This window comes from Sebastes umbrosus, chromosome 7 (assembly GCF_015220745.1).
Source record: "Sebastes umbrosus isolate fSebUmb1 chromosome 7, fSebUmb1.pri, whole genome shotgun sequence".
Classification (NCBI taxonomy): Eukaryota; Metazoa; Chordata; class Actinopteri; order Perciformes; family Sebastidae; genus Sebastes; species Sebastes umbrosus.
Genome location: NC_051275.1, coordinates 26,631,614 through 26,656,928, shown reverse-complemented (window position 1 = coordinate 26,656,928; position 25,315 = coordinate 26,631,614). Strand labels below are relative to the sequence as shown.

The following is a 25,315-nucleotide window of genomic DNA, read 5'->3' as shown; positions in this document are numbered from 1 at the left end:
TTTCAGATTATGAATACAAAATTTAATCAACAAATAAATTGTTTTTTTTGTTTTTGTTTTTATAAATGAAGTTAGCCAGCAGTAGGCCTATATAAAGTAGCTGCAACATTAAAGTGATGTTGATGTTGTAATGCATCAATAATACAATAACACACAACCACAATACTTTTGGTACATTAAGTATATTTTGATGCTCTACACACAAAAGGAAGGATATCTGTATGTGTGTGTGGGTGTAGATATGTGTGCATGTGTACAGTATATGTGTTTAAGAGTACATATATGTCATATGTGACCATCTAGCCTCATTCAATGCCAAACACACACCCATTATCCACATCACACACACACACACACACACACACACACACACGCACACACACACACACACACACACACACACACATTCTTCAACCTGCTTTTATCCCCTTGTGTTGTTTTTGTTTTGTTTCGTTTTGTTTTTGTACTTTGCTATTTGTCTTTCTCTGTATAATATATTTTGGTCTTTTTTTATATGCCCCTGCACATGTCTTCACTTGTTTTGTAATCACTTTATAACACAATAAAAAAAGTATATTTTGATGCTACACTACTTTTACTTGAGCAATATTTTTTTTTGTGATCAGTTTTTTATTGGTATTTAAGCATAATTATATAGGGTGGGGTTACAAATTGATAGATCACCAAGAGTAAAATAATATAATCACAAATGTCCATGTACTAATCAATACAAAATTGGCAAGCAGCTACAGAAAAAAAGCAATATTTTAAATGTTACTGGAAACAGAGCTCTTCCACCACTGCTTGTCCCTGTTTCACTCTGTTATCTGTTACATTCAGAGGTTTAAAAGAACAAAAAAAAAAAAATCACAGCCAACAGCAAAGTCTTTCCAGATGTTGTTCCCTCTGGGATAAAAGTCCAGTTTGAGGCGGATTGAGGAGGCATGGGGGCAAATATTTACTGGAGATCACATTGGACCGTTTCGATAATAACCTGTGTGTGTTTCAGGTTCTGGCTTGTACATTTTTTTTTACAGGCATGGTATTTGGATGTGTCCAGTCCAGTGCGCGTACCCACATTGCGCATGCGTCCCTGGGTTGAGAGAAAAAAGGAACGCGCTGTAACAGAGAGAGAGCGTTCCAGTAAACCGCTACATTGTTGACTTCATGCTGCTCAGACCAACTGTAACCCATTCTGCGGTTTGCTACATTGTTGCAAGGGATGAACTTTGATTCTCACATCACATCTCTTCTACCATTGTGGGTGTGATTGCGCTGCAGTCAAGACGCATATTTGGTTTTCCCACGCAGTGTGTGTGTGTGTGTGTCACCAACGTGAACTTGGTTGCAACATCATTGTACAGCTCGCTTCCACGGATTAGAGCTCATCTGTCGGGTAAGTAAGAGCCTTTTCGAGTAGAGCAGCCTTAGATGTGTGTTAGGAGTTTGTACATGTTTCTAGGGAGGCATGGGACAACCACTGATGTGCTGTATGTAACTGGCCTCATTGGATCACAAGATATCACATTTAATTTGGCTGGCACGACATTTGTGTCAGTGTTTTTAGATTTGTTCCTCTTTCGATCGGGTTGGATGGGTAGATAGACTGTAGACTGGGCTGGAAAAGGACTTCATGTTTGTGAGGGATATAATGACATATGTTCCTGAATTTATTCAACCACATGTTATTATGATCCCTGTGATCAGTGGCACTGAATCTGACTTGAAGTGGAATTTTAAGTCTAAACCACGAGCCTCCTGGTTTTATTTATATCTGTTTTAATAATCAGGCAAGGATACAGAGACAGGATACAGGATATAAGGAGCTGCATTGTTGTAGCATTAATAATAACATAGTAACAGTCATCAAGAAATAGAAATAGTTGTGATGCATCAGTCCTGTGTGTTGGTTATTGCTGCAAAACCCAGTATTTATATATATACTCCTGAATGTAGTTTAACACATTTGACTGAGATGTACACATTGTTTCAGATCTTTTACTTTACAATAAAGTTTTATTTATTCATATTTTCTTTATTTGTAACCACTAATATTGCTTTTAATGGGTTTTTCTAATATCTGTAACTTGGAAACTGTCTGACAGACTGCGTCCACTGCAGCAGTGACTGCTGGGAAGTACACGTCCTTGAATCAGTCGGTTTGAAGTCTGCCTTTAGTTGAACACACATCTTCCCTCTAAACATTCATTTAAGGGCTCTAGCTAGTTTCTGCAGCAATTAAAACAAAGAACCACTTGTGTAATTTAGTGTAGCAACAAGAACAATATACAGTATGACAACTATGGATGGACATTATCAAGAGTTTTGATTTTTCCATTTATGGTTCTCAACCTTTCATAAGTGATGCGATGTGATGATGTTGGGTACCTGTGACAAAAACAGAGTTCATTTGTAAGAGCTCCGAACCTAAAGTCACATAATTCAGCCGGATGGCTTTATACTGCACTCCACCATGGAAGTCTTTTTATGTGATGAGATCCCTGATCCTGTCTGGCCCTGTGCCACTGATCCTCACAGCTGGATTAGGACAGTGCATTTCGCACTATAAAACACAATGTGCACAAAGTTGCGAGTGTGTAGTGAAAGTGAATCTTGATCAAACTTGTTCGTTGGAGGAGGGACATTTGGGAAGTCAGCCATGATGACGTCACAGTGTAGGGTACAGAAATGTGACTGTACCCATACGGCCCCAACTGGGTACAGACCTTTTAACTGCAGTTGTTTCAAAAAAAGGTTATTATACAGTCATTTGGGATTAGGGAGATTGGTGTGGATTACTGATCCAGTGCCCTGAGTACATTCCCCTTTTGGATTCTTGTTTCTTGTTAGTGTGGCTTCTGTTGAATTTTAGTTTGGTTGGCACAACTTTTGATTGGAAATGAAATTGAAAAACGTCATCTTTCTTAGGAAAAAAAAGATAGGCTAGACACACAGACAGGAAAATATGATTGAATGAGGGAAATATTGTCAGGGAGAAACATTGAAACCAAATTTAAAGTGCTCATTTAATGTTGACCAAATGTCAGATTTTCACTGAATGTGCCTGGGATTGAACTTTAGTTGATTTTGATATATTGAAACAATGTTACACTAATTATTAACACATTTTCTTTAATCATACAACATTTGTACATATTGTTTTCTACATGTACACAGAGTTCAAGAAAACCTTTCATAAAAACAATTAGCTAACATTTCCAAAAAGTAAGTGAGACAGGTTCAATTTAAATCATATAAATGATAGCAAATATATACTGTAAAGTGTGATCACCTCATGTGATTTCACACTGTCATATGAAAGTTGATCCTTTCTTCCTCCTGCCCTCTTTGCTCTGCTCAGCCTTTTTCTCCTGTGCACCTCTTTGAATCGCTGAAGGTCAGCTGCAATATCTTTTTGTGTCGTAGCAGTGCAAAAATAAAAAAATAGACAGATGAAAAGTTGATTTATAGACAAGAGCAAATTTTTCCATCCTAATTATATATGAATTAAGATGATCGTTTATACACATTCTTCATTTCCAAGTGTCTTTTTGTTTTGTTTTGTTTCTAACATAAAAAAAAATCTTACAGTACTCACTATTCAGGTGTTCAGGTGTCAGCGTGTATCACCAAAATTTAAAACAGTATGAATTATGTTGTTCTTGCTATGTGAGACCAGATTGAACGGAACCGATATAAGTATCTTTTAATTTATCTTAATGTGGTTAAAAGAGGACATTAAATCCATGTTATAACAGTTTATTGTGGCACAAACTCACATAACCTGCAATCTTTCATCACCGTCTCCTTGAAAGGCCGCTTGTCTGCCTTGTATTTCCATCTGAAGCGGACAGAGGACCGTTTGCAGTGATAAAAGAGACTTTTCTGAACATCACCTTGGAAGTCCAACCTTGACAGATTATAGAGAGATAGTGGTGGGTTGGAGTGACAAAGAGAGTGGACAGAAAATAACATCTGTTCAACATGTAATACACTCAGATGGCAGTTGTTGTGTTGGACTGCATTTTAGATGGATGGATGGATGGATGGATGGATGGATAGATAGATAGATAGATAGATAGATAGATAGATAGATACATTGTATGTCTGTTGTATTTAGTCATTATAGCAGCAGCTTTTTGCACAGATGTTGGCTTAGAGATATTTAGCAGATGACATCTTGCTGCTAATCAGCTGAAACACCATGATATGCCCTCTGCAGTAATGACTAACTCCTGCTTGAATCAGTCAATCAATCAATCAATCAATATGGCTTTTAAAATCTGATGAACACACATATGCCCTCAAAACTCTGGTGCACTGATCACTACAATGAGGGCCCACAGGCCTCCATTATCATGAGTCCTAAAGGGGGGTTTCATGGATGTATCAGATAAAAACAGTTTATTACCTCCACCAAGGAGGTTATGTTTTTGGTTCGGTATGTTGTTTTGTTTGTTTCTCTGTTTGTCAGCAGGATTACATTTTTTTTGTTTTGCCCCGGTTGTCATGAAACTTGGTGGAATGGTGTGGCATGGTCCAAGGAGGAACCAATTCAATTTTGGAGTGGATCTGAATCATGGGGCGTATACACACATTATTTTTCTCCTATTGAAATGGCCTTGGCGGAGGTCTGCACCATCTGAGTGCCCTTCTAGTTGTTATTTTGTTTAGGTAAATTTAGCCCAACAAGAGCACATAGTATTTGTATAGCAGAATTAACAGCCTCATTTCAATATTGTGAATTTGCACACACAAAATGACAAGTGTCTTTTACTAGGTCCTTTAAACCGACTCTGCATTTTCATCTAATCTTGTTGGAGGATCCTGTATTAACACCTTATTTACATTATTTAAATTTAGTAATGCGAAAAATAAATCTGTTGATTTGTTTACTGGAAGGGCACAGGAGACATACACAATGTGTAGAAAGGCAGTGATGGGGGATGTTAATAGGAACAACTGCTCTTTTTTGCCCTAAGGCCCCCAAATGGGTTAATCCGGCTTTAAATATATGACAAAGAAAGGCTATTCTAATCAGAAGTTTCTGTGTCTCCATTTATATCTTCTGCTAACCTCTGCTTTAAATCATTTTGAATGAAAGGAAAAAACAATGATAAGGGAATGAAGGCATTATTGTTTGAAGATGATATGTCATTAAATATATGATTTTAGTATTCATTTGTTCACTTTCACTTCTCATATTTTGGAGCTTTTACTGCCCTACACCCAGATTAGACCGTCCAGATTGTGCTCCCAAACACTGCACATCATCCCAAGGTCAACACTAAAAGACAAAGGAGGCTTGGTGCTAGAGACAGTTTTATGAAACAGCCTTCTAGAGGAAATGTGGTCAATGACACAGGAAGTAGCCGTCAGCTTTTTTTTTTAATGATGTGATGCCTTCGTCTTCGTTCTTTGAATCCTTGTTCTAGATAATACATGCAAAGAATAACCTGCAGATGCAACACAATGTGCAGTTGATTGCAGATGGGAAGTACCATGCACCATACAGCCCAAGTATATGTAACCTTAGTTCAATATGTCAGTGTGGGAACAGTGTGACCAGATGTCAGTGTGACCAGATTGATTTCCAAAGTAGAGGGTATGATGAATTTACCTAGTCACCCAAGAGTGTGTATTCCTGGAAGTGTGTGCACGCACGCACACACACACATACAATATGTACAGTATATAGAACTACAGAGCAAATGTTACAGATTATAATCTGATTGTAATACTAAATTGATTTGTTATTTTAAACACTAATTATTTCACCTAATTTCTCAAATGTTTCCACATAGCAATTCATTGAATTTTAACATCCAAAAGACTGCCCTGTTGACTTGTTGAAGACTTGACTACAAGTATGAATCATGTGCTGCAAGAGAGCATGACTATGGAAGATGTCTTTTGATTAGTGTAAGTTGACTTGTAGTCTTGTAAGTAAGCAAAAATACTTTTGTATAGCTTTGATGGAGGACTCCAAATATTATAATACTGCACAATCATAATTTGGTTGGCTTTTTGTGTCTGTATAGCAATATATCATTGTTTGTTATCATTGTCGTTAGAGAAACAAATGACTTCTGAAACACATTTCCTCTTGAAACAAACAAGAATGGAAGAACAAAAACAAATACCTAAATTATATAATGGAAAGTGGATGACAAAGCGCACAGGATTGGAGGAGAGCAACAAGAAGCAATATGAAGCATTACAGATCAGTTAGTGAAGAAACACAAATATATAACAGGTTAATGAATATGGAAATAAGTCTATCTTTCCTGTCATGGCCACAAGTTCCTCTTCATCTAAACCACTTGCCATGTTCTAAATGTGTTCATTTGATCTCATTTCAAACTTGATGCTATAACACTTATTATATAAAAGTTGACATTGTGACACTACTTTAGTGAATTATCAGTGTTGGTTTGGTCAAGTTTGCATTTGCACTGCGTGGCAGAAGCTATAGACGTTTCAACCATTTAGCCGTTTTATTTAGTTATTTCAACAATTTATTACTTTTAGCTAGTTCAGCCATTTACTGTATTCATACTTTTAGCTAACCATTTATCCATTACTTTTAGCTAAGTCTTTAAAAATTATACATTGCATTTAGCTGACTATTTCAACCATTTGTCCATTGCCTTAGCTTCTTATTCACTACTTTTAGCTGCTTCGACCATTTATCCATTAGCCTAGTATTCACGTACAGTCTTTCCATGTTCCCCTGGCAACTGCAGAAATACCCCTTGGGGTACAACTACCCCTAGTTTGGGATCAAAATTGCCCTCATCATGACTGCCACAAAAAAAAGTCACCACGTCTTATCGACTGTATTCTGTGGCTCTCTGAGGATGTTCTTTTAGGAAGCAAAAAGGGTTCATTATAGCCTGTAATTTCTTTGAAAGCTTTTCTTCATAAAAGCGGTCAAAGTGTTACAAATGGGCACCAGATTTAGCTCTTCTGACAGGATTAAATTGTGGGATTATGTGTTTTAGAGGTGACTTTCTACTGTGAGCAGAAAACACATGTGACTCTCTTTAGAGAGTGTGTCTGTGGTTGTGAAAAATCAGCTGGTACAGTAGGTGACAGGGGTTTAGAGAAGAAGGTCATTTTGAGTCATCATTTATCCACGTTGCAAGGACTTTACCCATTTAGAATCGACCCATTAAATCTCACAATAAACCTGTTAGGCCTTGTATTCTTTGTTCAGCCACATGTTCAACTGGGACATAAATGAATACACGATTCATACATCAATTTGATCGGTAATACTGATTAATGAGAGTGTAATAACTGACTTACATCCTTACTCAAAGCTACCGTAACACAAAAATACAGAGTTCACATTAATACCACTAACTTGACATACATGTTAATCTGTAATAATTAGCTTTATTAATGACAACATTAGCATATGTCTCTACTAATGCTACAGTAAGTACCTATAGCATAAGCCTTGTCTACCCTCACCTTCCTTTGGAATTTGGGAAGAAGGAACCAATAAATCCCTGACAACATTTTCCCATGCAGCGCTTTTGGTGGAATTACTTCCTCAGTGCTGCCTGACTCATCTTTAATCTCTACAGTGTGTGACTAAGCTCTTTAGGTGGTCTGTCTACATTTTGTTGGTTCTTTGGTTAGACTTGCAGCAATGATTTAAGTAGGTCTGTGGTGGAGGGCTTTTCTGACAGGTCTAAATCTTGAGGACTTTTGCCAGTCAGTCGGCGAGCTTTCCTCACGGCATCGACCCCCTCTGCTCTCCCAGTGCGCCCTCCCTCTGCCCCTCTTCCCCCCCACACACTGTATCACACACACAGCCAGGTATTATGCTGCTCTGCTCTTATGTAGCCTGTGGTGTCTGTGAGGAGGTCCTTGGCCTCCTGTGCTTCACAATCCTGCGAGCTACAGGATGTCTCGCTGTTGTAGCTCTCTCGTGTTCAGGAGGGTGGGGGTGAGGAAGCTGGAGGTGATGGGTAGTATTTTATACCAGATGTTGATGGGAATAGAGGGCTATAGGGCCATATGTAGGGCTGCAACAAATTATTTTTCATTAGCAATTAATCTGTCAGTTATTTTTACGATTCATTTGTCTAAAAAAAGTCAGAAAATCGTAAATTTCAAGTTTTCACTGTCCAAATCTCAGCAAATCTAACCAGAACCCTCGTTACAAACCGTAGTTCCTCTATACAAATATCCCTGCCTAGCATGTGAGGAGTTTCCTGTTCACATGTGCAAATCTATTTAAGTTCCCTTAATGTAAAGACAAGTAGAAAACAAAAATAACAAGTTGGTTGCGCAGTGCTAATGTCAGATCATTTTGTGCTTTTACTACAGGGAGAAGCCCAGACTCATTACATCTGCACCACTGAGGATATAATCACTGGAAATGAAAGAGGGAAAAGGTAAGATGTTCTGTAGGAATGTTGTGGTTTATGGTTGATATGTAATTGGTGGCTGTACAACTCCCTGAGAAGCTCATTTACATTTTTTGGAAACATAGGCATCAGTTTGCAATATTTAGGCACTTGATAATCATGAAGCGTGTAAGAAGAATCCGTAACAATTGGAACTACTCATTACTACAAGCTTTAGCTTGCATTAGCACTCTGAGACTGAGAAAAGCAGCATATTCTCACATCTGAGAAACTGGGATTAGCAAATGTTTCAGCATTTTTGCTCAATAAATAAATGACTTTAGCAATTATTCATTATCAAACTTATTGTTGATTGAATTTCTGTTAGTTGACTTATGGGTTAATCATCTAATGAGCACTACAAGATCTACAATGAATACAGGCACTGGACAGTTGGATCATGTGCTACCGCTTCAAAGCCAACACCCGCACAATAGAGGGGAAAAAACTCATCTTGCTTGTTTCACAAAAGAAAAAAAAAGATGCATTTGAAGTTCGCTCCTCAAGACATTCTTTAGTGTTTGCGTCATTTCCTAAACAATAACTTAGGATACAAACACAGACCAGCCTCATATCTGGCTCAGGATGAAAACACAACCGTTCCTCTGTAATCTCAAGAATCTACACCCTGATTCAGGAGGCTGCACTTGGCTATTATATCATATTTTATCTTGTCAAATGACGGCTTCGTTTTACAGGGAGCGGCTTGAGTGTCCACATGTGGAGTAAAATCTGCAGAGTGTCCCTGTGGTGGTGTGAATCGATCATGTGGTTTCCGCTCCTTCACTGTTTCCAAGTTGGGGTGTGCATGATGTACTGGTAGATTTACAGCGGTATTACATTACTGTTGTTGCAATGTAGCAAGTGTATATGCACACACGTGACATGCACATCTCAAAATAGATATTCAGCTGTGCACTCGCTATTGATTTTCAGTGATGGGCTGGCCCTGAAGCAGTGTCAGGCATGTTTTGTACCACCCTTTGCTTGTGTGGATGGCTCTGTAAGTCATGAATTAGGAAGATTGTTGGTAAGATGTGCATCGCGCATTAAATAGTCAGATGTGTGTAACATTACATGCCTTTTAATCTGGTTTTAACTGTAATCTGAACTGTCCGAAGCAGCCAAGCACACAGTGCTGAAGCCGATGTGATGCTGTGGGATTGCAAATATCCCTCAGTTCAGGGACCAAGTGTCTCTCAGTCCAGCATGATCCTCTTAAACTGATCAGCCTTCATCTGCTGCCCTTCTCTCTCTCTCTCAGCTTCTATTTGACTTATTCTCTCCTTCTCTTTTGCTGCTGTGTTTTTCGTTCCTCGCATCGATTTGTTTCTCTGCCACTCCCATTTACTCCATAATCATCTGAGCCTACAGTAAGTGTAGCCACTGCATCTGATTTGTATGTGCGTGTGAGTATGGGTGTGGGTTTGGGTGTGGGTGTCGGATGCCCACTTCTCAATCACTGGATTTCATTTTATGGTGGTTCCTCTTTCAAATTTCATTTCCTCTGAAAGGCAGGATGCTTTTCATAAAGCAGTTTGAAAGAGGTGCTAATAGACTCAGCTTTTCTCCTTTGTGTACCTGTCACCCAGGATAACCTCATGCACTGTGTAGACATGAGAGGACCAAGGAGTACGTGAAGATGTCCCAGAAGGCAACTAAAAGTAAGCTAATTTACTGTGGGTGTTTTTTTTTTAATCAGATGTTGTTAATGCTTTGTTCTGATTACTTGAATGACACTTTTCCCTCTCTTGATATTCAGTAAAGCAATAATCTCATCTGTGTTATTTCTGCAATGATGAGAGGATTATGGACCAAAATGCTCTTGGTCACAGATTAATAATCAGATCTTTAACATTATAACCACTATTATTATATTCTATATTTATTGGGTTGCCTGTGCTCTGTACCACCAGTTACTTTTTTTTTTTGCCTTTAAAATCAGCAGAATTATTAAGACTATTGACCTCGAGGTCACAGATTGAAATAATCCACATCCATCAGAGAAGAATGGCACTGCACATCAACATACTGTATTCCACATTGATAACCATCCCTACAACACTTTGCAGCAACAGTATGCTGTTGTGCCTCTAGCCACACAACATATAGGCACTTCTCAAAAAGTCTTGTTTACTCCAGATTTTGCCTAAATTATTGTGGGAAAACACAAAGCTGTCCTATTTGTTTACTTTGATTTACAGGAGGGTTCTTGCCTTTATACTGTAGACAAAGACCCATTGCAGTGATTCATTTTCAACAATAGAGCTACGGTGGCATTGGAGGTTGCTTTATTTTGTTGTGCCAACAAAGTGTTTGAATAATGGTCTGTCTTAGTTACCATTCGTTTCTTGGTACTTATAGGATGTTTAGCTTGATCACCGTGAGGTTGCTGGGCAACCAGCGGAGACTCCAGGAGGTCACTGCGCCTGGTCCCACACATAACAGTAACCTCCTGTAACACTGCAAATTTGTCGCTTTTACACTTCGGTTTTTGTTCGGATTAAACAATTGTTATTTTTGGATTGAGTCAGATTAGCTGTTTCCCCAGTCTTTGTGCTGAGCTAAATTAACCAACAGCTGGCTGTAGCTTCATATTTGGTGTACACTGAAAGTGGTATTGATGTTCTCATCTTACAAAAGAAAGCGAATACCCCAAATTCAAATATTTCCCTAAATGTTAAACTATATTTTAAGTATCCATTATTATTATTTTGGATGTGTATGTGTGGTCCTGAAAATTGTGATGCCTCGATGGACAGGTTGAAGAGAAGCTTACAATATTTCATCACACATGGATATGAATTCAAGGAGATACCACTTTTAATACTGACCTGTCAAAATTCAAAAGCATACTCTGAGTGTGCAGTATACATAGATTGAAAAAAATAGAGAGGATGAGGGTCTTGAGGATAATTTAATGCTTATATGTTTTTTTTTTTTTACTTGACTGGTATTTAAAGAAGAACACATTTAGGTGTTATTGAATAAGTTATACCTTTAAAGTCAAATGATTCTACCTAATTTGTGAGTTTCACTCTCTGCTATCAAATTGAGTCCATAGAGGGTGGAGCGTTTCCTGTAGACCTGCACAGTTATCTCTAAATAGCAAGTGGCATTTTTACTGGAAATCCATTAATATTCATTTCAGTTGCATTTTTCAGTACCCAGTCTTATACTGATACTAACACCTGTGTTAAATGGGATGCCAACTCTTGAGCAGCAGCTTTTTTTCAAAAGTTTTTTATTTGTTGTTGATTAAAATCACACATGGAGTGGATTATTTTCTGTCATAGGGTCAGTCACTGCCTTAAAATCAAAGAAATCTCACTTTAATGTGTCAAGACTTTGAAGCCAGCATGTGTTGTATGTGAAGTTTAATTCTTGTACATTTGTCTCTGTTTTTGTCTTCTTTCACTCCAGCATGGTGCCTTAGGCTTCTCCCAATTCTCCTCTTCTTCATCTCCTTTGTCACATACTACTGCTCCTATGCCATACTTCAGAGGTAATCACACACAGACACACACACACTAACACAACCATGACTTTCTTTCTCCGTTGTTCTCGGTATTGAGGTTACACAATTACACAAATGCCAATTTCTGGTAAAAAAATGAGATCATGAGGTCTGTGCAGTGCTGAGTCACATTCTGATCATCCGGCGGTGAGCTGCTGGTCAATTTAGTTCCTCATTCGTGCCCGTTCTTGCACTTTTTGAGTGTTCTGGACCCAGTTACTGGCACGCTGCGTTTTTATGGATTCAGCAGTAACATTCATGCCAATTGTGGTGATTGTCTGTCTTTCAGCTACGGAGGCACCAGCAAGTCTCCGAACAGTAGCAAGTCGCTGTGTGGTGGCTGGCTAACCCAGAAGAAATGGGAGAGCCTTAACTTTAAGTGAGTAATGGCACGTCTGTGTTTTTTTTACAAACTGGAGGGAGTGGATGTCTTATTAAAGGAGGAAGGTATGCCAGTATTTTTATTTGAACATAAGGTGCCAGGCTCCTTGGAACTGGTCCTTACCAGTCATGAAGGAAAAGTATATTTCAGTGAGAAAGAACAGGACTTATTATGAAAAATTATTTTCCATCTAAATCATGCACGTTTCAGCAGCTCAAGTGGAATGCGTTGATGAAATGGTTGAGAGGGAGAGTTAATATAAAAACCAACATTGGCTAAGAACAAACTCTTGATAAAGTTGCATTTTTTTGTAGCCAGACAATAGCATGTTTGTCCTCCTCAGGTTCTGCCTTGCTAAGTAATCATTGTTCCACAGCGCTGAGCCCCCTCTCATTTATTTTCTCTGTTGCTCTATTATCAGTTTATTCAGCTGTATATTTACTGTTGGTCTTTTTGCAGACTCTGTTCTGTCACAAAATAGCGATATGGTCTCCATCTGTGGTTTGTCCCAACCTCCTCCAAGGTCACTGTTTATTTCTTCAGCTCAGTAGACCGTCCACTGCCCGCCCTTTGACCTTTTCAACAGTCAAGATTCATAATCCCCCTGTTAAAGAACATGATTTGCATTCTCACATAAAGCCGCTGGCTGGTTGTTCTTGGGTTTCCACTCAGTCATTACAGTCACAGGGAGGCCTTCCAGGCAATCAGAGTGACATTTCTCTAATTAGACCCCTCCCCAAGGATTTATCCTGATCCCCTGCGAAGAGCTAGCTGGCACACGAGGGCAATAAATGTCTGAGAGACTCACTGTCAAAGACAGTAGGTCATAAACAGCTGGATTCTGAAGCTAGCGAACACAGAAACGCAACTGCTTCACATATTACAACCTGCCACATTTGTCTCACTCCACAGGCTCTGTGAATGTTATTGTTTTCTTTCCCTCCTCAGCAGAGAAATGCCAACAGGGGCTTTTAATGAGGGAAATTGCTATTGAATGACATCATGTAAATGGCTGGTTCACTTATAATGAGTCTGGTTTACCTGCTTAATAGATACCAGAACATTTGGGAAAGTTAAGACAAGCTTTTCCATGTGCCAATATGAACACTGCACTGTTTGGCAGCACAGTTGGTGTTGTCCATTGTGTGGTTTGGTAGTTTTTATAGCCCGAAAAATTAAAGTCGTTTTCTCCATCCTCGCTCCCCTTACTCACTGTCATTCATATCCTCCCCTCTCTCTCAGCCATAAACCCTCCTGAAATATAATTCATCTATACAGTGAAACCCTGTGCACTGCAGCGTTATGTTGTAATTCCTGCTCTGACATTTTTTCATGCAGCATTAGCAGACAGACGCAGCTCTTTCTGAAACTGGAGGATTTCTTCTGGCGGGAGCATCTGTCAAATCTGGCATTACCTTATGGCGTTAAGAGCAGTGGTATGTTGACTTTACATTGCCCTCTGCTCTCTATGCTTAGTTTACTAAGTATGTCTCACATCCTGGTATTACTGGTTGTTGTATGAAAGTTTCATATGTTTTTTCATATATTCACTTATTTCTACAGGTCAGGTTTGCAGAATTAAAAATAACTCTTTATATTCTGTGATTATTTTATGACCATATCGGACTGCAATAAAGTCAAAGTGCTTTTCTAAAAAAGACAACAATTCATTCATTGTGGACTTCGACCATGTATTTTACTACACGGCAGTCTTTTATGTGATTTGCACATCTATATTCAAAGTTTTCAAACAATCACACCATTTCAGCTGCTCCTTTTCTCGCTTTCCCTCCCAGAGCTGCTGCTACTGAAAGTTCTCGCTGTGATTGCAAATTATCAGGTGCCAGCCAACATTGAAAAGTAAGTGTGAGCACACTTCAGCCACTTCAACACTCATGATACTAAAGCTCATTGCTTTATTAAGCCAGGTTTCTACTGATTTAAGTCCATAGTGCAGTACAGTAATAATAATATATGGTAAGCCCAGGACTGACGCCAACAAATATCTAATAATTGACACTACAACAGGAATATTCTTCAAAACGTTGCAATTGGTTGAAGATGTTTTCCAGTTGTGGTACACATCCTGTAATATGCCTTCAGTCCTGCATGACTTCATCACTGTGATTATAGGTACTTATGGGTAGCTGCAAGTGCTTAGCCACATAACTGTCCCTCATTTTGGTCAAGAAAGCACCCTCGGGTGCTCTTGCTCTAGTGATGAATATGCTGTCACTTATGTCTCTAGAGATGGTGCCATTTTGTTTCTCACTGTACAAAAAACTCATGTTTCTGTGTGGTGCTTTTCTCCACAGCCTTGAATGCAGAACCTGTGTAGTTATAGGCAATGGCTTTGCCATTAAAAACAGCTCGTTGGGAAGCACCATCAACAAATATGACATTGTCATCCGGTAAGCGCAAACGGAGAACACCTCCTGAAATATTACTGTACTATTTGGCATGCTGTTCATAAAGAAGAGGAATGAATTAGGGTAAAAAATACAAGTTTTGTAAACTTGCTTTGCTACAAGCTATGCATTTTAGGAAGCCAAATTGTGACCCATCAACAACAATAATGACATTTTTTAAACCGAGGACTTCTTCATAACCACCCTCCTGTTTCAGGATCGTTAGGACTGATAGATTAGGAACAGACGGATCCTTGCTAGATGACCCTAAAAAGGGAATGTGGTGATTTTCTCCACCACTGAAAGCAGGATATAAATTCACTTGGCTGCACACTAATGATGGACAGTATCCGACTGTGTGACCGTCTGACCCTGACATAGAGCAGTCGTCTCAGCAATTAGCAAACTTTTCTTCAGTTCTTTTAAAGGAGAAAAGAAAGCGTTTAGTTTACTCAGGGACACAAGGCACTCAGCAAATCTGACTTTACAGCCTTGGAATGAACACATGCATTCTGAGTTTTTATAAGCCTCTTTCAAACAGCCAGAATTTGGCCTGGTCACAATGCATTTTTCTCTCCCCATCAGCCCCCCTTCATCCCCCTCCTCTTACATCTCTCCCTCTCTTAGAAGCTAATCGTTCCCTAGCCAAGTAGAGTTAGGTTATTGACATTCAGAATTCAATGCATGCCTGAGAGTTTGACGTCATTGGGCTGCTTCTGTCATAGCAACACCGTTAGACTCTGTTAAAACCTGTCGAGACTTAAGTTTCCAAAGTGCCAACTTATCATTTAATCAAACAAGGTCTCTGTCTGTGCTACTGTGTTAATTATGTGGCCAAGGAATGCGTTATGATGTGGTTTTTAGAAGATTTGTTAGTAATTTGTGCGCATAAGCTTTAATGTAACATTTTAAGGTATGTTTTGATAGAAAGTCTGGAAAGTGACAGGACATATCTAGAGGGAAAAGAAGAACATCCTGGTTGCTGATTTAATGGTATCCTGGTTGCTGATTTTAATGTGTAATGGTACACATCCTGCATCAACAGGATTTAGTTCTGCATAAGCATAATTCCTTACAGGCAGAAATAGAACAAACATTAACTGAAGAAACAAAAGCGTTTATGAATCACACTCAACTAACTGGGAGAATCAAGTCACAAAATAATGTGTTTAAACTTGTTGAACTGTTAAAGGAAAAAATGTGATCATGTGATAAGATAAGTAATAGATAGTCATTAATACTTCAGATGAACTGCTTGCTGGTTGGCACACAAGACACAAGCTTCTGTTACTCATCTGCAATCTGTCCTGTTGACTGTTTCATCAGTCTTGCCGTAAAAACAAAATTAAGCATGTTCCCGGGGTTTACTCTCCACATTCTAAGGTAACAATTACTTTGTTAGCATACAAAAAAACAACACCTCCCATGAAAATGAAAAAGAAAATGATTGAATTATATTATGTCTTATTAATATAATTATATTATATATGTACCATACAATGTATTGTTCCAAAGCTGTATTTTTTTAGTAATTTTGTGTTATTACAATTGTCAATGGGATTTTGAATGAGGTTTTCTTACTTCAGAAACAGAACCCAAAAGTTGCTGTTTCTCTTAGGCTCCCTATTCATATACTTTCGGTTGGAGTCAGTGACAAGTATGTGAAGTTATTAACATAAAATTGAAGTTTATTTGGAAAGCTTTAGGAAGCCCACACTGCTAACCCCAATATACATTGTTATCACTACAAGAGAGGAGGCGAATGCAAAGTTAGCATGAGCCAGGATAGACACAATTATGAGAATAAGATCCAGGTTGAAAATGTTGCCGTTAATGCTCGACAACGTTTCAAAGGCCAAGATGCGATACTACTGTGTGATTAAACTCCTAAAGTATATGCATGAGTGATTGCAAAAAAAGGAAATAAAAATGAAACAAACCTTAAAATTTGTGTCCCTGAATATAGTATTGTGTCTCTGCTTCAGGTTGAATGATGCCCCAGTGAGAGGCTATGAGGAGGATGTGGGGAACAAGACCACCATGAGGTTCTTCTACCCTGAGTCGGCCTCTTACAACCCTGGACTGCACAACGAGCCCGGCACGCTTATGGTCCTGGTGCCTTTCAAGCAGCAAGATCTCCGCTGGCTCAAAGAGATCCTCTATAATGAGAAGAGGGTACAGGATATGTGTGAGAATGCACTCTCTCTCACACACAAACACACACATACACTTTCCATCTCACTCTGTCTCACTTTCTTTCTCTCCCTCTCTGCTTCGCATAAACACTCTCCTTTTAGCTTCTTTTCCAGCCCTTGCCAGCCATCCATATCAGGGACAAATACTTAAACGGTTCGACTCCAGTGATGCCAGTGCCCTTCAGAGTTAAATGCGGTTTCCATCGTAGACATCCTTCACTCTGCTGCTCCCGGCACCTCCGGCCTCCTCTGCTAATAGTTGCAGGGTCATTACCTGCTAATTTGCACATCGATTCGGTTGCCTCCAGACATGAGGGAGTCCTAGGTTCAATTGCATCTCTGTTTGTGCAAATGAACTCAGAATGCCAACTAAAAATAGCAATCTTGTGCTCTCTGTCTGTCCTTTTGTTCATTTCAATTTCACAACATCCTGCGTCTTATCTTTCTCTATGTTTATGTGTGCTTTCCAGGTCAGGAAAGGCTTTTGGAAGCCCCCGCCCCAAATCTGGTTGGGTGACGTCAGTAAAATCAGAGTGCTGGACCCCCACTTTCTGCACCAGACTGCAGACAGACTGCTGCGGATCCCTCTGCACCCCAAGAGCAAACAGGTGAGCGATCCACCTCCACGTCACTGTATGAGAATGATAACTGTAGTGGCAATGCTTCTCCTCTGTTGCAGCTCATTGATAATGACCATTTCTGTCAACATCGAAAGAATTTTCCCACTAGAACCTTCTCTCTTGTTTGTTCCCTTTCTCCCACACCTCCCTTTTCCCCCTTTTGCCCTTCACTACTCCCCACATGAATGTTAACAAGGCTGGATGGAGCATCCACTGATTAGCCACAGCTCCTCGAATGATATGTCTTGAGCGCTGTGATAAACAGTTTACTGGAGGAGGCATTTCTCTTGAAATGTAGCCGGGTCAATAGCAATTTTGTAGATCCAATTACTGCGAAACATGATGAAGATTAGCTTCTGCTTGGCATTCTAGCATCTCATTACAAGATAAGCTCCTCGTGTCTTCTAGGCTGCACAGTTATCCGTCAGAAAATAATTGGCTTCTGAAAGAGAGCCAACATATTGTATAAATTTCAACCAGATGCTCTGATTTTAGAAAAAAAGGACAGTTCCCAGTGTTCCATCTCTGATTATTGATGTTTTCTCAGGACAGTTAAGTCGAAGCATGTTTTGTGATTTTTGGCTCAATGAAACAAATATGAAAGTTAAGATAATTTCATCAAAATCTCGCAAAAAGCGTTGGAAACATAATCACTAACTCGTGAAACTGCGACCAAAGAGCAGCGATTGTGCAATGAGAAAACATGACTCATGCCATTTTGTTTTTGCTGTGTACCATTAATTTGTTTTTGTTTCACAAACTGAACGTCAACTCTTTGGCTGAGGTGATTGGATTTTGAAACACCCTGGGATCTGACTTGGAACATTACTCATGTAGTTTTTATTGGCCCATTGCATCCTATCTGTCAAGTGGGGTTTGTAGTGTGTTCGGTAGAGTTCGTGTCTGACGTGGGGTCCGGGCCAAGTTTTGTTTTGGTTCTGCTTGTTCCCCTCTCCTGAGCCCTTTTTGTCAAAGAGTGAAGAGGAGGAGGGGGGGGGGGGGGGGGTTACCCTTTTGGACTGCAGTACAAACAAAACTGGTTGGTGCATGAGAAGAGTGAGCAGTGGGAAGGCAGCGATCCTACAGGCGCCCGACAGGAGCTCTGCACCATCTGCACAGACTGTACAGTATGGAAAAGGCCTGGGGGAGAGGAAGCTGGGCAGGAAGAGGAGAAAGATGGGGGGATATTGCAAAAGGGAGAACTGGGTTACATTTAGTCTGCTTTAACAGTATTAAAACATCTGGAACAGAATTAGCTTTATACATGGCTGCACATATACATTTGATCTTAAACAATAGTGATTTAATTCACTTAAAACACTAAGAAACCTACATTTCTTTCACTATCTTCTTTCTATTTGGTCTTCTTCTGTCTCTCTCCTCTTTTCTGTCCTCGGGTATTCCTTATCCATCAAATACCAGCAGGAGTTCTGACTTTAGCAGACCTCCTCTTTGCAGATACCTCCCTCAGCTAATGACCCTGCCAGATAGACAAGGACCCCCTCAAAACACACACAGGCAAACTCATACTCTCCCCTTTCCTTTTTTACATTTCAGGCACACATGCACACACACACATTACTCTTATGTTCACACCCGTCTCCCCAAACACAAGCCTGTGCTCAACTCTTGTAGATCTGCCTTGCAGCGGTGACAGTATGCAGCCCCCCCCCTCCTTTACTCCCCTCTCACCAAGGCTCCATGGGCCTGCGTCCAAACTATGCGGCGGGCCGCCCGTATGCTGGCGACCACATGAGGCTAATACACACAGAATGTCAGCTGTGTCCCATTGTGGGGTGTTCGTCAGTTCCTGAATTAAAGACAGTCGTGTTCAGTGCAATAGCAAATTCATCTGGTGTAATGTTTTACACAGGAAAGAAGAGTACAGGAAAGAAGCTGTGTTTCAGCTTCTTATCGTGGTTAGATCGCCTTCTGTATCACTGCAGTAGAGCTCACATTTTTTTGTTTTGGTCAAATTCAACCAGGATGACACTTGAGCCCAGCAACACGCACACACACACCGATAAACACACACTGCCATATACAAATGTGCTCTTTCTCTCAGTCGTTTTGCATCAGGGAAATCAGAAGTAGAGAGCCTGTCTCTTGAGAAAAAGAAGAGCTGGACACTTGAGAAAACTTCTTATTCGCACACTTACATCTGAGCTGTTTACCCCTCTATGTTTACCCCTCTGTGGACAAACTTTTAGGCACTGCTTTGATGAAGGTCTTGCAGGATGAGGGCTTGGACTTATAATTGTAATTTGTATAGATTCAACACTGGAGAAATGTATTATCGAGAGACGCTGAATATTTCTATTCAATACCAAAAATGCCACGCAAGCACAATGCACATATTGTAGTTCATATGCTTGTCTAAATACACATATTCCAAAAAATCTCTTCTCAGCGAGGCTTTAAGCAATACTTTGACATTTTTGGATTTGCTTTCTTGCCAAGAATTAGATAAGAAGATAGATCCCACTAAATATGAAGCTACAGCCAGCAGCGGGGTAGCTTAGCTTAGCATAAAGACTGGAAACAGGGGGAAACAGTTAGCCTGGCTCCAAGAAAGAAAATAAATGTATTCCCCAAAGTGTCAAACAATGTATATACATCATCTTATCTGAATCTATAGTCAGTTGACAAATGGTCTTTAGTTTTGTTAAAAATCAATGGTTTAGGTAATCAGTGAACCTTGGTTAGAGGAAATGTAAACACTGATATATGCAATAGAGACGTCCTTGCATTCAGGGCTCCTACAGAGGCAACTTGATAACACGGAAAGCTGTAGAATAGAGAGATATGAAGACTGTTGGAGAGGGATGGAAAAAGAAAGTTTTCTTCTATCTCCCGGTCATGTGGAAGTGATTCTCCTTCTTGCCTCCGTGAACATGGATAATCATTGACAGAGTCATATGGGAAATGGCAGACAACACAGGGAAATCTCTGTGCACAGTAAGAGCCTGCTAGGCACAACACAACAAACATGTCTCAACTCATTAAATACCACATTAGTTTCTATTTCTAAAAAGATGTCAGTGGGGTCAGATGATGCCCCTTTATCTTTTATGTTTTCAGCAAAGGCAGATCAGTGACAAGCAAGGAAACTGCAGAAAAATTAATTTTAGCACTACTTTTAGGACAAAGATTTCTTTTGTGTAGGGCTACACAGGATATTGACATTTTTCCAATAGGAAATATATATGAAAAAATAGAAAAGAACAATGTGAAACATTGGAAACAGGCAGATGGGGAAGACATGCATCAAAGGTCCCCAGCTGGAATCAAACCAGGGTAATTACTTAGTATGCTCAGTCCACTAGGATGCCATGTGATTTATATACAATCTCCTGTAGAGTTTGAGTTAGCCAGAGGGTATAATGTCATTTGGCTAGAGTTTGCTATGTTTTTCATCTTCTTTATCACTTTATATCTCTCATTCTGACCATTCAGACCAGTCCCGTTGGGAAATAGCACATATAATACATATTATAATAATAATACATATCCACCCCTCCTCTCGGACTTTGACATGTTTATTCACACCTTCACCATGACACATCAATAAGTCATCTCTGGGGCATTCGACTATAACATTATACTGTAGATTGAATATAGATCACCTGTGTATATGCATGAGGACAAAATCACTAGATGTGCAGACCTCTCCACATCAACTCAAGGCAGTAGTTGGTGCCTCAAGTCTTTGAACTGTTGAAGGGGGTCAATACTTCAAGCGACTTTCTGTTGATCGTTATCAAAAAGGATTAATCATTGCATTGTATAGTGCAGTGATGAATACTTTTAATATGTAGGAATTAATGTGTCTGCAACATTGAATCAAAATCGACTGAATGTATTGATGTGTCTGGGACATTAAACTTTCAGCAGCAGCAACGTGCATTGATTTGAAAACAAATCTGAAAACAAATTTAAGTGCCTTGAAACCAGTTTTATTGCTAACAGGCAGCTAACGAATGGATTTAATTGGGGGTGATTTGTGCACTCAATTTATTTGGTTTTGGTGGGTATCTTCTATCTAAGACTGCAGCTTTTTGAAATAATTATCTCTGATAAATTGTAGGAAGGCCTGTAAAAAGTTAATCCAAGTAATCAAGATGACTTTCAGTATTTTGGGAGTCTTTTATACCTTTATTAGATTGTTGACAGCGGAGAGGTGACAGGAAATGAGGGGAGAGAGAGCTAGAGAACATGTAATAAATGTCTCTGGCCGGATCTATAAAAATAAATAAATAAATCCACAAACCACTCCTTAAAAAATTAGATCTCAAAGGGCTCATCCTCAGATTTAAATTGTGTAAACAAAAAGTTTTTCCCCATTGTGCCATGAAAAAAGGATGTGTCCATGGCAATGTTCCCATAGTGGTTGAAGACTACATTTTCCAAATCATATATCCAAATTTTCTGATTAACATAATCTCAGTTTTGTGCCATCTAAGCACTGATTTCCATAAGGTTGTCAACAGGTCTCAAATTAGTTTTTGATGAAGCAGGAAACCGTCATCTGCGTAACAATGGACACATACTGTATTTGCTATAGACAGAGCCTAAAAGCAGCCAAATAACAGCCACACAGAAAAAAATAATCTCACCAAACATAACTCCCCAACAATAAAACAATCCGTAAAAAGCACCAGAATACACAATTCGTATTTCTTTTTTTTCTACTATCCAAGTCTATTCTGAAGTTTTTTACATCAACCTTGAACAAAACTGTGTCAAAAAGAATTTGAGTACATTTTGCTCAAAAACATTTAGTGGGAAATGAGCATGAGTTTTTACTTGTTACTGGCATCAAGAGTGCTTTTCTTCAGAAGAGGCCGTACTGAGGTAGTGAGTGAGTAAGCTGTTGGAAAAACCCAGTTTGCAAAGTGAGACTTGTTAATGTGCAGTAATTCCTCTGTCATGCAATGAAGTGGGGGTCAAGGGTACAGGTGGAGTTGAGTCAAAGAAGACTTCATTGTGTTGAACAAATCAGCAGTGAAAGCTTGATCCCATTTTGCAAATTTCTGAATGTTCCTTTAAAGTGTTGAGGTTGTTTTGTTTTGCTAGAAGCTCACATGATGTTTGACATTACATAACAGTCATTTGGCGGATGCTTTATATCAAAGTGACTCACAATAAGTGCATTGAACCTCTGTAGGAACAAGAGCTAGATGTCATCAAAAACCAGTGTGTTGTAAGTTTTACATGATGTTCGCAGTGATTAATACTGAGGTCATCTGATTGTGTTCTGCATACAGGAAAGGCTTGTTTTGATGAACTGCAAGTGAAGGTCAGGAGCAGCAGATTCTGTTGCCCTTTATCTCCATCTAGTGGCGGAATGAGAGGCTGCAGTTGAGTCGTAGTATTCCTGCCTGTGTGAAACACTGCACTCTAGCTTTCACTACACAACAGATGCGCAATTTGCATTTTGCTTTTTTACATAAATGCCCTTTTCATAACCTCTTTTATTTGTCTAGCAAAGGTCATGTAGATTTTAGCACCCCTTAACCCCTTAATCTATCTGTGGTTCAAAATGTTATGTGTGTACTGTATGATGATCATTTTGACATGCTTCTGATTAAAGCTGAACGATTTTGAAAAAATATATAATTGCGATTATTTTGACTGATATTGCAATTGCGATATGATTTGCGATATTAGAGGGATTGATCATTTTTATATCATTATTTGCATTTTCATTTAAAAACATTAAAATGATTATGGTGTGATTTTTTGAAGGGATCTGTACCAAAAAAATATGTTTTCTTTAGTGTGTAGAATATATTGTGTAGGCCAGGACATCTCTGCAGCATGACAACATTTAATTTAAAATGGTATTTTGACATGTTTCAACTTTAACAAATATTGTGCCTCCTGCGATTTGAAAATTGCAGTAGGCCATATTGCGATTTTGATCAAATTTAGATTAATTGTGCAGCCCCACTCCTGATGGCAATCGCAATATAAAAATCCCAGTGTAATTTGGTGTAATTTTTGTGTTTCTTTTTGGGGTATTGTCTGTCAGGAATGTTCAAATCCTACACATAGGGGCTTTAAAAAAGTTTGTCAGGAGACAGAATTATTAAAGTGTGCTCCTGTTTATCATTGTTTTGTTTGTTTCAGCAGCCAGTGCATCCTACCACGGGTATCCTCGCTGTGTTTGTTGCTCTCAACTACTGTGATGTAGTCCACATTGCTGGTTTTGGATACCCCAACACAAAGAGCCAAAGGCACCCTATCCATTACTACGGATATGACACAATGAAGTCTATGAAGGTGGGTAACGGTCATCCACAGTACTTCAATGTAGTCTCTGTTTTAACATGTTGTGTTATAACATACCGATCCTCCTCTTTCTCTCTGTTGCAGAATTCTTACCATGACCTCAATCATGAAGCTGAAGCCTTAAAAAGACTGGAGGATTCGGGAGCCATCTTGTACCTGCACCCACATCTATGATACACACACTTTTCCTGTTTGATTTACAGTAATCTCAAGAAATGATTGAACACCAAATTGTATTTGAATTTGGTTTGGGTCATCTCATCCAAATCAGATCTTAATGTGCCTTCTGCAATGGGATACAAGTCTGGTACATCAAGTCATCAGGTCTAACTCTGAAGAATGTTCATCTCACCGGCGCCTTATATTCTGTCAAATTGAAAGACATGAAGAGAGATTTAACTGCTTTTTAAACAGCTTTCCTTCAATTTGTCATGTACAACAACCTTTGGTAATGTGGCTCAGCTTCTTGCATAGCATTTAAAGGTTTTGAATCAATACTTTCAAAGTGAGTTCGCAGGACACTAGCTATTCATGTGGCGACCAAGTTGTCTTGTTTGTGATAAGCAAAATTATGTCAGATTTTGGATAATTCCAGTGCTTTGATGTTTTTAGGGCCATGTGATAGTGTGGGCTTATGACTGCCACATCATAGGAGTCAAGCATTTCAGATCTATAACTCACATGTTTTTGTGCATTTCATGCATATCATTGAGCTGCAAAACTAATCAGACCTGATTATTTCTCAATGTATACACTCACCATGGTTTGAGATTAATTTTCATTTTTATCAAGTCAGACTGTTTTACGGTAAAGAGGTGTGTTAGAATGTATGGGGATATTTTGTGAACTTTCAATGTACATTTTAGTTTAAATGAAAGGAAAATTGATCACAAACCTGATTTACACAAGGTTAAATTCACTTTACTTTTAGATGTCTCGGACTGGAAATACGACTTGTATTTTTCCTGTTTGTCAGAGTTTTAATTACAGGTGTCTTGGGGTTTTTTAATTTATTTAATCTTTATTTTTTTTTGCTTTTTTTTTCAAAAACAATGCCAGTAAATGGTACCACTGGATATTTTTAATGTACAGAATGAAATACATTTTTAATTAAAAGGAAATCAAAATGAATGTCATTTGATTCTCATTTAACACAATTCATATATTTATGTTCACATGGATTATTGAACAGGCTCATATAGCCACTGTATGGAAATCATTAACTTTCACTATACACCACTAGATGGCAGAGAGCCTCTATTGCATGCATATTATACAGTAGGTAATCTACTGCACTGCACATGGTGCAGTCATGCAGCAGTCCATCTTAAAGTGCCTTGGGTAGTAGTAACAGCAAATCTAGCACATGTGTTAGGGAACACGTACAGTATGAACATCTGGAACACCAGAAACTTGCACAATGCTAATAATTGAAAATGACTAACATACATTTGCCGCTAGCGACAGATGTTAATG

At 39.0% G+C, this 25,315-nt stretch overlaps 1 protein-coding gene across 3 annotated transcripts; it reads left to right on the top strand.

The window, feature by feature from the left end:
- Positions 1–1,088: 1,088 nt before the first annotated feature.
- On the top strand, positions 1,089–24,970 carry st3gal4 (ST3 beta-galactoside alpha-2,3-sialyltransferase 4). Of its 3 annotated transcripts, none has more exons than XM_037775364.1 (12): positions 1,089–1,264; positions 8,344–8,411; positions 10,016–10,087; positions 11,847–11,928; positions 12,230–12,319; positions 13,661–13,758; positions 14,119–14,182; positions 14,638–14,733; positions 16,716–16,905; positions 17,396–17,533; positions 23,678–23,830; positions 23,924–24,970. In XM_037775364.1, the coding sequence occupies exons 3-12, from the start codon at positions 10,066–10,068 to the stop codon at positions 24,011–24,013; spliced, it is 1,023 nt and encodes a 340-aa protein (XP_037631292.1). In that variant the 5' UTR covers positions 1,089–1,264; positions 8,344–8,411; positions 10,016–10,065; the 3' UTR covers positions 24,014–24,970. The 3 variants fall into 3 exon arrangements, with proteins under 3 accessions (XP_037631292.1, XP_037631291.1, XP_037631294.1); XM_037775363.1 differs by having other exon boundaries at positions 1,090–1,396; XM_037775366.1 differs by having other exon boundaries at positions 1,097–1,396; positions 23,681–23,830.
- The last annotated feature ends 345 nt before the right edge of the window (positions 24,971–25,315 follow it).